This window comes from Brienomyrus brachyistius, chromosome 10, assembly GCF_023856365.1.
Source record: "Brienomyrus brachyistius isolate T26 chromosome 10, BBRACH_0.4, whole genome shotgun sequence".
NCBI lineage: Eukaryota > Metazoa > Chordata > Actinopteri > Osteoglossiformes > Mormyridae > Brienomyrus > Brienomyrus brachyistius.
The window spans coordinates 27322313-27335230 of NC_064542.1; the positions used below are offsets into that span (position 1 = coordinate 27322313).

At 48.6% G+C, this 12918-nt stretch overlaps 1 protein-coding gene across 1 annotated transcript; it reads right to left on the reverse strand.

Moving 5' to 3' along the window:
- Positions 1 to 203: 203 nt before the first annotated feature.
- On the reverse strand, positions 204 to 12918 carry slc16a13 (solute carrier family 16 member 13). Its single transcript, XM_049029432.1, has 6 exons — positions 12778 to 12918; positions 4608 to 4814; positions 3888 to 4031; positions 2953 to 3209; positions 1793 to 2336; positions 204 to 1701 (listed from the first exon to the last, which is right to left on the reverse strand). The coding sequence occupies exons 1-6, from the start codon at positions 12830 to 12832 to the stop codon at positions 1379 to 1381; spliced, it is 1530 nt and encodes a 509-aa protein (XP_048885389.1). The 5' UTR covers positions 12833 to 12918; the 3' UTR covers positions 204 to 1378.

Sequence of the window (12918 nt, forward strand, 5' to 3'; positions counted from 1 at the left end):
ATACAGATTCTCTCATACGAGTTCATTGTCCACGTCAAAACTGTTTGACCAGTCAGAAGCATGATAAGTAAATCATGGTAAAAGACGGTAAAACTAAACCATTAGTGTAGCATCAAAACAACAACAGAGTCTCCAGTCTCACTGGCATTTAGAGATTTCAGAAGCAAAAACAGCATGAAATGTAGGAAATGCCAACAATGTGATGATGTTGGATTTTAGATTTTATTGCATAAGACTTTATTTTGGAAAAGATAATCGTCAGTGAACGGTAAGGCAGGGCAGCCAAAAAGCCTGCATTAAGAAAAAGTCGAAAAATACAGTAGGAAACGTACAAAATGAGGAGTGATGACAAAAGGCAGCTGAGGTTTACAGACTGATGGATGGCAGCTGTTATAATAGTCAGGCTAAGCATTGCTTCCAGGGGTATGAGAGACAGCAGGAGGCCGGTTCTGCAGATCAGCTTGGAGGAGAAGATCATCGGGGTCTACAGACGAGTCTCAAAGCCATGGAGATGCCCTCTGATCTGTCAGGCGATATCCAGAGTCCTGTCTGCTTGCCAGTCTGTCTGCAGGGTGTCTGCCTACCTGTCTGTCTGCCTGCTTGCAGTCTGTCTGCAGTCTGCCTGTGTATCCGTCTGTCTTGGCTTGATCATAGCGCAGACAACGTCCCTATAAACATTTTCACCTAACTGAGAAAATACATCAGAATTCCTGTAGTTCAGCGAGTGCTTGACCTTCCGCTCCCATTTAAATAGCTATTCACCGGACCCTGGCTGGCTGCCGGCAAGGTCAGGAAGGTCACAGACACACAGCTGTATGGCAATGAATGCCTTGACATGATTTTCTGATACAGAAAATATGTGCTTCAGTAAACAGGAAGCGTTCTAACATTCTCTGTTCCTCTCAAACTCGAGGAGGTCTTCAGAGAAATGACCACATCTGTAGTAGCTGACTGGGGGATGGGAAGCACATGCTATCATGTGACCTTATGAAAATATAGGGAAGAGACGGATTCCAGGCCTACAAACACCTCGGCCACGACAGTTTGATCTTTAAATAAACGTAAGTATAGAAAACAGGTTCCATCCCAGACAGGGAGGAATTCAAAGGGAACCTGTCTATGGGAAGAAGTAATTTCTGGGTCACATTAAAGATCCCTTCCTCATTTTCCTCCCCCGAGGATGAAACTACTCAGTTTTAACCAGAAGCTGCTTTGGAGGAAACTGACATAACAAACTTTCAGCTGCTGGTCTACTGAAAGGTTTTTTTGGTACTAAAAGATCTGTGTCGTCTATGAGACGCGTCAGTCAGTATCGCTGTCCTGAGGAGGCGGGGCAAGGTCAGGCTCCTCCCATCTCAGGTGTTCCTAAGCGGCGTGGTCAGCATTTGGCGTCTTCCTTCAAAGAAGACGTCTTCACGGACGTGAGATCCAGAGCCGGGTCCGTCAGGGGGTCCTCAGAATGTGGCTCTGAGATGGGAGGAGGTCTCGAGTTATAAGTTTTATTGGTCAGATCTGGGGAGGTCCCAGTGTGGTCCAGCAGTCCAGACTCAAGGCTTTGGTCCTGTTTTTGATGACTGGGCTCCGGGGGGGCACGGGAGAAGTAGGACGGGAGAGCGGCCAGCACCAGAGTCCCCGTGAGGAGGAAGCTACCCGCCAGCAGGAAGGAGGCTGTATAGCTGCCGGTTATGTCTTTCAGCCAACCTGGGACAGAAGAGACACATAGTAAAATCCAGCTGACTGGTCACCCCAGATGGAGGCTGGCCAATCCTGCGGTGGCAGCACTGTGACCCACCTGACAGGGGCGGCCCGAGGAGCCCACCCACGCTCTCGATGAGCTGCAGCAGCCCCAGGGCGCCCAGGATGCGGCCCACGCCCACAATCTCCGGCACAACCGAGAAGACCAGAGGTGTCATGGCACCGGCGCAGAATCCGTAGGCCAGGCTGATGAGGAGCAGGCCGGGGTAGGAGCCCCCGGAGGAGCAGAGCGGCAGCAGCAGCAGGAAGAGGCCCGTGAGGCCCGTCCACAGCGACAGCAGGTGGGGCAGCCGCACGCAGCCCAGGTCGGACGTCCAGCCGGACGCCACGCGGCCCACCAGGTCCGCCACGCCCGTGGCCGAGATGACGAAGGCGGCCTGGTACTCGGAGAAGCCCGCGTGCCGGCTGTGCGGCACCAGGTGGACATAAGGCACGAAGTAGCCGGAGTTGAAGAGCGTCACGGCCAGCGCGTACGTCAAGAAGGTCTTCTGGAGGAGCAGCGACAGCTCCAGGTAGGCGTAGACCCGGGAGCAGAGGGAGGGGCACGACGAAACCACCCCCGGCACATTGTTATCAGGAGCCTGTGGGGGGGTCGGCAAAACCACATCTGATCATGTCAGAAACACCCATTTAAACACCGGAGTCACCCCTAAATTACTACAAAGCTATTAAAAGATAGCTATAGTAGGTATTATGAAAGGTAGATTAAACAATTCTGCTGAATAGATACACTGTAACCTAAGACCAGGGTGTATATGTGGGCGGGGCACAAGGGCACTATACCAAGCTCAAAGTTGATTGGCTCCTGAAGTGTCCCATCCCCTGTCACTCACCAATTCAACAGATATCATTGGTTAATAAGAATGAATTACAGCCCCTTTTCTACCCCCTTCCTTAAAAATAAATCCTTGACTAGCCTGTGCCTAATACACGTATTTACGAAAAGGCAGGTCACACTCGCACATAGAAAGGACCTTAAACACCATGCGTGAATCAGGCTGTGACGTAGGACCCCAGTGATCCTGTCTAGGTGACCGGAAGATGCCAGATGGACTTGGCAAGACTTAGAAGGAGGCAGATGACACATGCAGGTCTTCAGCTGAGCCCAGTCTGACATTTGAAACCTAATTTGTGCATTTTAAATGCCACACGGCACACTGGCCATGTGAACCGCGCCGGGCCTCACGCCATCAGTACCTGTGCTACGGCCTTAGCGCCACTCAGGGGCCGGAGCAGGGCCCCGCAGGCTATGAGGTTAAGACTGAGCCCTCCCAGGATGAGAAGGGCCCCCCGCCAGGCGTAGAGCTCCACCAGCAGCTGGAAGAGGGGCGAGAAGGCGAAGGAGGAGAGCCCCACACCGGTGAAGCCCAGGGCCATGGCCAAGGAGCGCCGGCGGGAGAAATACGCCATGACGCAGCCCACGATGGGGGTGAAGACCAGTGCCCAGCCGGAGCCTGGCAGGGGAAAGATCCTGTAAGACAGGGTTTCCCAATCTGGTCCTCGGATACCCACAGACGGTCCGCATTTTTGCTCCTTCCCAGCTCCTTGTCAGACAGTCCGCATTTCTGTTCCCTCAGAGCTCCCTATAAGACAGTCCACATTTTTACTCCCTCCCAGCTCCTTGTCAGACAGTCCGCATTTTTGCTCCCTCCAAGCTCCTTGTCAGACAGTTTGCATTTTGACTCCCTCTGAGCTTCCTGTAAGACAGTCCGCATTATTGCTCCCTCAGAGCTCCGTCAGAAAGTCCACATTTTTACTCCCTCCCGGCTCCCTGTCAAACAGTCCGCATTTCTGTTCCCTCAGAGCTCTCTATAAGACAGTCCACATTTTTACTTCCTCCAAGCTCCTTGTCAGACCGTCCGCATTTTTACTCCCTCACCGCTCCCTGTCAGACAGTCCGCATTTTTGCTCCCTCACCGCTCCTTGTCAGAGAGTCCGCATTTTTGCAAAAATATAGACTGCCTGACAGGAAGCTTGGATGGAGCAAAAACGTGGACTAGCTGAGAGTCCCCGAGGGCCGGAATGGGAAACACTGCTGTAAGAAGTGAGGAAAGGATACAAAGAGGAGGAGAGGGAGGGACCCTTCACAGGAGGACCACAGGAGGCCCGGGCTGAGTGTGTTTACGTCTCACCTGAAATGAGGCCCATGGTCAGATAGAGGTGGGTGAGAGACGTGGCCTGTGAAGCCAGAATCAAGCCCAGGGAGGCCAGCAGGCCGCCCAACATCACCACAGGTCGGGCCTCGTAGGCGTTACACAGCGCTGTGCCGACCGGACCTGCCCAAGGGGAGACATCGGCCGTCACTGAAGCACAGGGCTGCGGGCAACACAGCAGTCACACAGGCGGAAATCACAGCCGGCTGGGGAGTCAGTTCAAAATGCCTACTTTGGGTATTTAATAAAGTGCTGGCAAAATCATATCGTGGTAGTCAGTGTAATTAAATGCGTCTAAGGCCTGGAGCATCTGTTATAATAATAAATCATAATAATAAAAATAACAACACTAATTTTATAAAGTGCTTTTCAAAACCCACAGATGCAAATTCCCACCTTCAGCACCATCCTGATGTCTCCCAATTGGTTTTTTTTTAGTTATGTCCCGCCTTCAAACTCATCTTGGTCTCTCCCAATTGGTTCTTTTTAACAATGTCCCGCCTTCACCACTACTTAATCTCCCCTCCACTGGCTCTCTCTTCAATGTCATGTTTTCACCACCCCTAGGTTAATTTCTTTCCCACAGCAACTGATCTTCGCCCTTGCCCTTCGTGAACTTTCCCCTAGATACATCATCCATTCCTCATCACTCCTCCTCATTTATACACCCCCGTCTGTTCTCCTCTCTCCGCTACTCACTCATCATCTGCTGTGTGGCCACCCCAATGGAGGTGATCCAGGACACGGCCTGCGCGCTCTCCTCAAAGTGCTGCACAAACTCCACGAAGAAGATGCCCAGGCTGCGGATGAGGCCGAACACCAGGGCCGAGGCCACAAACAGCGCCCCCACCACCACCCAGCCCCACCCTCCGTCGGGGGCGACCACCGGCAGTCTGGCCATGGACCCTGAAGAAAGAAACAAGGTTATAGGCGTATAGCCCCCCAAAGAACCTGAGACGTGAAGCCCTGCAAAAACATTTGCCTGTAATGCACGTTCTGCCCACAAACATGGCGGCGAATGCCCATTGTAGGCCCATTCGGACTGAATAGAGAAAATGAAACTTTGAATGCACTTGTATACTTGCTGAAAGCATCGCGAAGGACCGGGTGAGAACACACTGGTGCGGTTACTCTCAGACTCAGATCAAGTCGAATTAGCTGAAGCTTTTCGATTGTTATGGTTACGTGGTTCAGCTGGCTCTCGTCGGTAGGCCCACAAAGGCTGTGCATGTCTTTTTTCAAGATCAAAGTTCATCTTGAGAACTGCATTATTTTATTATTTTTTTTTACCAAATTTGGTATGAAAACAGGGGCGGCATGGTGGTGCAGTGGTTAGCACTGCTGCCTCACACCTCTGGGACCTGGGTTCAAGTCTCTGCCTGGGTCACATGTGTGAGGAGTTTGCATGTTCTCCCCATGTTGTCATGGGGTTTCCTCCGGGTACTCCGGTTTCCCCCCACAGTCCAAAAACATGCTGAGGCTAATTGGAGTTGCTAAATTGCCTGTAGGTGTGCGTGTGTGAGTGACTGGTGTGTGAGTGTGCCCTGCGATGGGCTGGCCCCCCATCCTGGGTTGTTCCCTGCCTCGTGCCCATTGCTTCCGGGATAGGCTCCGGACCCCCTGTGACCCAGTAGGATAAGCGGTTTGGAAAATGGATGGATGGACACATATACATGTACTACTTGATAACAAGTAGTTTTGGGGTGAAAATGACTAATACTGAATTTTCCTTGGGGATCAATAAAGTCTATCTTAAATTCTTCATTGTGTATCAATAACAGCTTTTCAGAGTCAGTGGAGCATTAAGGCTCAACAGGATACTGTTTTTTTTTGCAAAAAAAAATAAAATCCATCATTTTAACAAACCAGTATTGTCATCACATTGACATCTCAATGAGTGACATGGGAATGTTATGGTGCATCCAGCCATATTCAGACTGCTTATCCTGGACAGCAGCAGCTCATCTCAGACAGCATCACCAGGCAGGGTACAGCCTGGACAGTCCACTGCACGACACTCACCACAGGCAAATTTTAAAGCTTTATGGCATCAAATATCAATGGATAGGCTGCCTATTATCTGGTTGTGCCATGCAAAATTTGGCCATTCCATTAGAAACCTCGCTGGGATACTTTGCCTTTGCATTTCCAGATTATTGCCTGTAACAGTGTTGACTGTAATTTGGTGATTTAACACAAAGGAGTCCATCCTACTTTTAGTCAGTTTTTTATTGATCCCCATGAGGAGTTTTTCTTTTCATCCTCCCATTTTGCTCTCTGTAGGCGAGAGCAAGCTGAGCGTTAAAGGGCAGCCACCCACCCAGGGAGCTGGGGGTTAAGGGCCTCGCTCAAGGGCCCACAGACATGCTGAGGCTGGGTGTGAACCGGCGACCTTCCCATCACAGCCACACACTGCCTGATGCTTACTCACAGCAGGACTAATAGCATCGCTTATTGTCCAAATACAATCGGATCCATCTTTAATACAGTAAAAGGCGGGATCCTGTGCAACCCATCCATCCATCCATCCATTTTCCAACCTGCTTATCCTACTGGGTTGCGGGGGGTCCGGAGCCTATCCTGGAAACAATGGGCACGAGGCAGGGAACAACCCAGGATGGGGGGCCAGCCCATCGCAGGGCACACTCACACACCATTCACTCTCACATGCACACCTACAGGCAATTTAGCAACTCCAATTAGCCTCAGCGTGTTTTTGGACTGTGGGGGGAAACCGGAGTTCCTGTGCCACCATTTACATCAAGTGTAAATATCGTCGGATATTTCAGTAAACAAGTTTAATTGGAATACAACGCAGCTCACTGCGTTTATGTACGGTAGTGGAAATACAGGCCTGAAATCACGTGACTTTTAGAAAGCTCTCGCAGAGGTGCAAGGCGTCCACGTGAGCCGCGGTGGGACCTTCGCTTAAGCGGTCGCAGAAATGCGCCGCTGAGCGGATGCAAGCTCAGATGCCTGTGTGAAGCTTATCGACACAGAAGCTAACGCTCACTGTTTGATTCCTCCGATGTTTGCATGCAATGTTTGTCGTAAGACAATACAAATAATTCCTGTGGCCGCAGTTTTACTCTCTGTACTGAAAAGACGTCTTCACGTCTCAAACGTGGAATGTACACCAAACAGGTGACTCATAACTGAAATGATGGCAGACTGCAGGCAAAAATAATTCAGAGTAAACATCTATTTCCCATAACCAGCATCTAACACCCAGTGCAGAGAAACCCTGAAGAGCATATTAGCTCATTACAGAGCACGCATGTAATGAAAGGGACATTACAGACACAAATCCACATAAATCACATGATTGTATCATAGGGGTAAACCAGAGATCCTGTAAAGGCCCAAAACAAGAATGAAATGGCAACGTGCAGATCGATACTGAAATATTCATTCTTTCGGTCTGAATGTTTCAGTTTTGACAATAGATATTGAATTTTGTGTCTGAAAATACACTTGGGGAAATGAAACAATCAATCTGCCGGCACGACCCCCCCCCTCCCAGTCGACAAGTTTTATAATCAGTAAAACTAGTAGCATCACCCCCCACCCACAAGAAATACGAGACTCAACACTACTCCCTAAAGCATCAAACCACCCTTGAAATGAACAGCACAAGTAAAAGCCCTGCATCCGGCAACAGGCTGATCCATAATCATCGTTAAATCTACACTAATATGCCAAAACGTTTCTCTTTGGGTTGCTTTGTGTTTGATTCAGGCATCAAAACCCCACAAAGATCTTAATCACTATGACAATTGCCAGCTGTTGTCTATCACTTTGTCTTTGCATAAACATATCAGACACAATCCACAAAACCGCTATCCACCAACAAAAGTTGGAACTTCCAGAAAATATTCTGTCGTGATTATTTGAGATGGGACATATGGTCACCTTTGATATATGCATAACACTTGTATAAAGGGGGAACGCCCTTTTATAATACTGCCTCTACACTTTAACTAGTTTGAGAAAGGATGACCACCTGTGTATTTTGACCTGAGCAGGCCAAAATTACATTTAAATTTGGTACTGTAGCCATTCACCTGTAACAGATCACGACATAGGTTTCAGCATTGGTGGGCACCAGATCAACCCCAAAGCCACCGTCCCCTAAACACGCACGATGCTCCCACGATATATATATATATATATATATATATATATATATCCATCCATCCATCCATCCATTTCCCAAACCGCTTATCCTATCGGGTCGCGGGGGGTCCGGAGCCTATCCCGGAAGCAATGGGCACGAGGCAGGGAACAACCCAGGATGGGGGGCCAGCCCATCGCAGGGCACACTCACACACCATTCACTCACACATGCACACCTACGGGCAATTCAGCAACTCCAATTAGCCTCAGCATGTTTTTGGACTGTGGGGGGAAACCGGAGTACCCGGAGGAAACCCCACGACGACACGGGGAGAACATGCAAACTCCGCACACATGTGACCCAGGCGGAGACTCGAACCCGGGTCCCAGAGGTGTGAGGCGACAGTGCTAACCACTGCACCACCATGCCGCCCCTATATATATATATATATATATATGGTGGCTGGATAGTGTAGTGGTAAGATCGCCGCCTTTCACACGGGAGACCGGGGTTCGAATCCCGGTTGTGGCCTACCTCCAGTAGGGGTCCTTAGGCAAGACCTCCTCACGCTATACTGTGCCTACCTCAAAAATATGAGAGACAAACATAAGAATAGAGTCATGCCGGCTCAGACGTCGCCCGGATTAACAAGGTCTGCGCCAGATGTTGAGGAACCAGGACAATCTGACGATAAGTGGGCTACTGGAACAAGAACAAGAACAAGACATGCATGGACAAGAGATGAGAACAAGGGACTGTTGGAATGCTACTATACAAGTAACCCCAGTGAAAGAGGTTACATGAAGCGGATGTGGGACCTATGGATTCTTCGACACCCCACATCAAGACTAACACCAAAACAACTAGTAGCTCAATGTTCCAACATCCGCAAGAAACAACTGCTATCACAACTAGAGATTGATGAGGTACAACACGATTACTACGACAAGGGGGAGCCAGGACGACAGGTCAGGGGGGAGATATCATCATCATCATCCCCACATTCCGAGATTGGGTACCAAGCCCCAAGAACTACAAGCCCTAGTAGGCTGAATACAAGAGCAGCTGACCTGAGAAATAAGATCATGGCTAAGCTGGAAACCTGGACCCTCCGACACCGATTACCAAGAATGCGTGAAGTACCCTCAGAAGGTCTACTAGAAGATGTGAATGCAGCACTACGGACAATCCCTACTACAACCATCACTGACACCAACCAGCTGATCTACACCACAGCAACAGTGATCCTTGAGGTGCTTGGCTATAAGATGAACAACAGCCGCAAGGAGCAGTATCCCCCATGGAAGAGAAGGTTAGAGGCTAAAATCAAGGCAGCACGGAGGGAAGTTAGCCAGCTATCGGAATTACAGAAAGGTGTGATGAAAAAAGAGGTACCTAAGAAGTATAACAAGCTGTCCATAGCTGAGGCCTTAGAAACTGCCAAGCAAAGACTCACAGCCTTGGCTACCCGTCTGAAGAGGTACACCAGAGATATAGAAGCCAGGAGAATAAACCGGACCTTCTCCACTGAACCATCCAAGGTGTACTCTCAGTGGCAGGGTAATAGCATGAAGATAGACCCACCAAGGCTGGAGACTGAGCAATACTGGAAGAGCATATGGGAGAAAGAGGCATCACATAACAACAATGCACAGTGGCTTGTGGAACTAAGAGCAGACCACAGTAACCTCCCTGAACAAGCCCCAGTAACCATCACATTGGCAGACATCCAAGAAAGAGTCTCAAACATGAAGAACTGGACAGCACCAGGTCCCGACATGATCCACACCTACTGGCTAAAGAAGTTAACTGCACTCCATGAGCGCCTGGCAGCACAGATGAACCAGCTGCTAATGGATGGGACCCACCCGGAATGGCTGACCAAAGGTAGGACAGTCCTGATACCGAAGGACCCCCAGAAGGGACCGGTCCCATCCAACTACCGGCCAATAACCTGCCTCTGCACAACATGGAAGCTCCTATCAGGCATCATAGCGGCTAAGATGAATAGGCACATGGATCAATACATGAGCGGGACCCAGAAAGGAATTGGTAGAGATACCAGAGGAGCAAAACACCAGCTACTGGTAGATAGAGCAGTCACTCAAGACTGTAAGACCAGACATACCAACCTGAGCACCGCCTGGATTGATTACAAGAAAGCCTATGACTCAATGCCTCACACATGGATCCTAGAATGCTTGGAACTGTACAAGATCAACAGGACTCTAAGAGCCTTCATCAGGAATTCAATGGGGCTGTGGAAAACAACTCTAGAGGCCAACTTCAAGCCAATAGCACAGGTTACCATTAAGTGCGGGATTTACCAAGGAGATGCCCTGTCCCCACTGCTGTTCTGCATAGGCCTTAACCCTCTCAGCCAGATCATCAACAAGACTGGCTACGGATACCGACTACGGAATGGGGCGAACATCAGCCACCTCCTCTACATGGATGACATCAAGCTGTATGCCAAGAGTGAACGAGACATCGATTCACTGATCCACACCACCAGGATCTACAGCAATGACATCGGAATGTCATTCGGGCTGGATAAGTGTAGTCGAATGGTAACAAAGAGGGGGAAAGTAGTCAGAACCGAGGGGATCGTACTGCCAGAGGGCAACATAGCAGACATTGAGGATAGCTACAAGTACCTTGGAATCCCGCAGGCAAACGGGAACCATGAAGAGGCCACAAGGAAAGCAGCAACAACCAAATACTTGCAACGAGTAAGGCAAGTCCTGAGAAGTCAGCTGAATGGGAGGAACAAGATCCGGGCAATCAATACCTACGCCCTACCAGTCATCAGATACCCCGCTGGCGTTATAAGCTGGCCAAAGGAGGAGATGGAAGCCACTGACATCAAGACAAGGAAGCTCCTCACAATGCATGGCGGGTTTCACCCCAAATCCAGCACACTGAGACTATACACTAAGCGGAAAGAAGGAGGCAGAGGACTAGTGAGCGTCAAAGCCACTATCCAGGATGAAACATCGAAGATCCATGATTACATCAGGAAGATGGCCCCGACTGATGACGTGCTCAGTGAATACCTCAGGCAACAGAAACCCAAGAAGGAAGAGGAGCAAGAACAGGAACCATCATGGAAAGATAAACCCCTGCACGGCATGTACCACCGGCAGATAGAGGAAGTGGCTGACATTGAAAAATCCTACCAGTGGCTGGACAAAGCTGGACTGAAAGACAGCACAGAGGCATTAATCATGGCAGCACAGGAACAAGCTCTAAGTACAAGATCAATAGAGGCTGGGGTCTACCACACCAGGCAGGACCCCAGGTGCAGGCTGTGCAAAGATGCCCCCGAGACGATCCAGCACATAACAGCAGGGTGCAAGATGCTAGCAGGCAAGGCGTACATGGAACGCCATAACCAAGTGGCTGGCATAGTGTACAGGAACATCTGCGGGGAGTATGGGCTGGAAGTCCCAGGGTCAAGATGGGAGACACCTCCAAAGGTGGCTGAGAATGATAAGGCTAAGATCCTGTGGGACTTCCAGATACAGACTGACAAACTGGTAATGGCTAACCAACCGGACATAGTAGTGGTGGACAAGCAGAGGAAGAAGGCTGTAGTGATAGACGTAGCAATCCCAAGCGATGGTAACATCAGGAAGAAGGAACATGAGAAGCTCGAGAAATACCAAGGACTGAGAGAAGAGCTAGAAAAGATGTGGAAGGTGAAGGTAACAGTGGTCCCAGTGGTAATTGGAACACTCGGGGCAGTAACGCCCAAACTGGGAGAGTGGCTCCAACAGATTCCAGGAATGACATCTGAGATCTCTGTCCAGAAGAGCGCAATCCTAGGAACAGCTAAGATACTGCGCAGGACCCTCAAGCTCCCAGGCCTCTGGTAGAGGACCCGAGCTTGAAGGACAAAAGACCGCCCACAGGAGGGCGAGTGGGGAATTTTTTATATATATATATATATATATATATATATATATATATATATATATATATATATATATATATATATATATATATATATATGTAATAACATATCCCTACCGTCCATACCCAAACCTTACACTTACAGCTGTCACTCAACACGGCACAAGTGGATTGAGAAAAGTGTAAAATTATTAGAGGGATCTCCCACGGCCACTGTTTTTTTAAAGGCACAAAATGATCGCATCAGAGCAAAAATACACAACTAAAACTCATAATAATCGCAAACTGACGTTTAACATGTTAGAAAAAATTATAATGGCGTTAACTTGTAGCGCATAACCGATTAATCTGTTTTACTGACACGAGAACATAAGTTATATATAATATATATAACGTGAAACGGGTGTTTAATCACAAAAGACTATAATATCACAAAATCATTTTGTATATTGCATTTCGCATATTCTTAAACATGCAGATTGCATAATTGCATATATTTCAAACTGATTTAAAAAAAAAGATTCGCATTAAGACTGTAACAATGGAAAGCCAATATATCAACGTTATTTTTTAGAGTATAACGATGACATGGTTAAAAATCTGTTATACATGACCACATAATTGTCACTATATGTAAAGTAGATTACCACAAGTATGAAAATTAACTTGCAATTCAAATTAAGCTATACGATGCTCCTTATAAGTATATCTGTTCCTAACAACAGATATGTATATATGGATGTACGGACGCAGCTGTTATCGCGTATACAACTTGCACAGCCACCGTCAGTAGCAAATACGGAATTATAAATGCGGAATTTCTTTTATTTTCCCGACCTTGTGTGGCGACCCGGTCTGTGCTTCTAGATCTAGGCGCGCAAGAGCGACACATCAAGGCAGCGGAGGTCTTCAAGTCCGAAGCATGTGTGCGATATTACGTTTGAACTCTGAACCGCACCGGGAACTGAGCCCGTTCTA

Coding starts and splice junctions, on each gene's coding strand:
- slc16a13 (XM_049029432.1), bottom strand. CDS start 12,832: ATGTGTCGCTCTTGCGCGCCTAGATCTAGAAGCACAGACCGGGTCGCC. Junction 4,815..12,777: donor AGACCGGGTCGCCACACAAG/GTCGGGAAAATA, acceptor TTCTTTCTTCAG/GGTCCATGGCCAGACTGCCG. Junction 3,210..3,887: donor GACCATGGGCCTCATTTCAG/GTGAGACGTAAA, acceptor TTCCCCTGCCAG/GCTCCGGCTGGGCACTGGTC.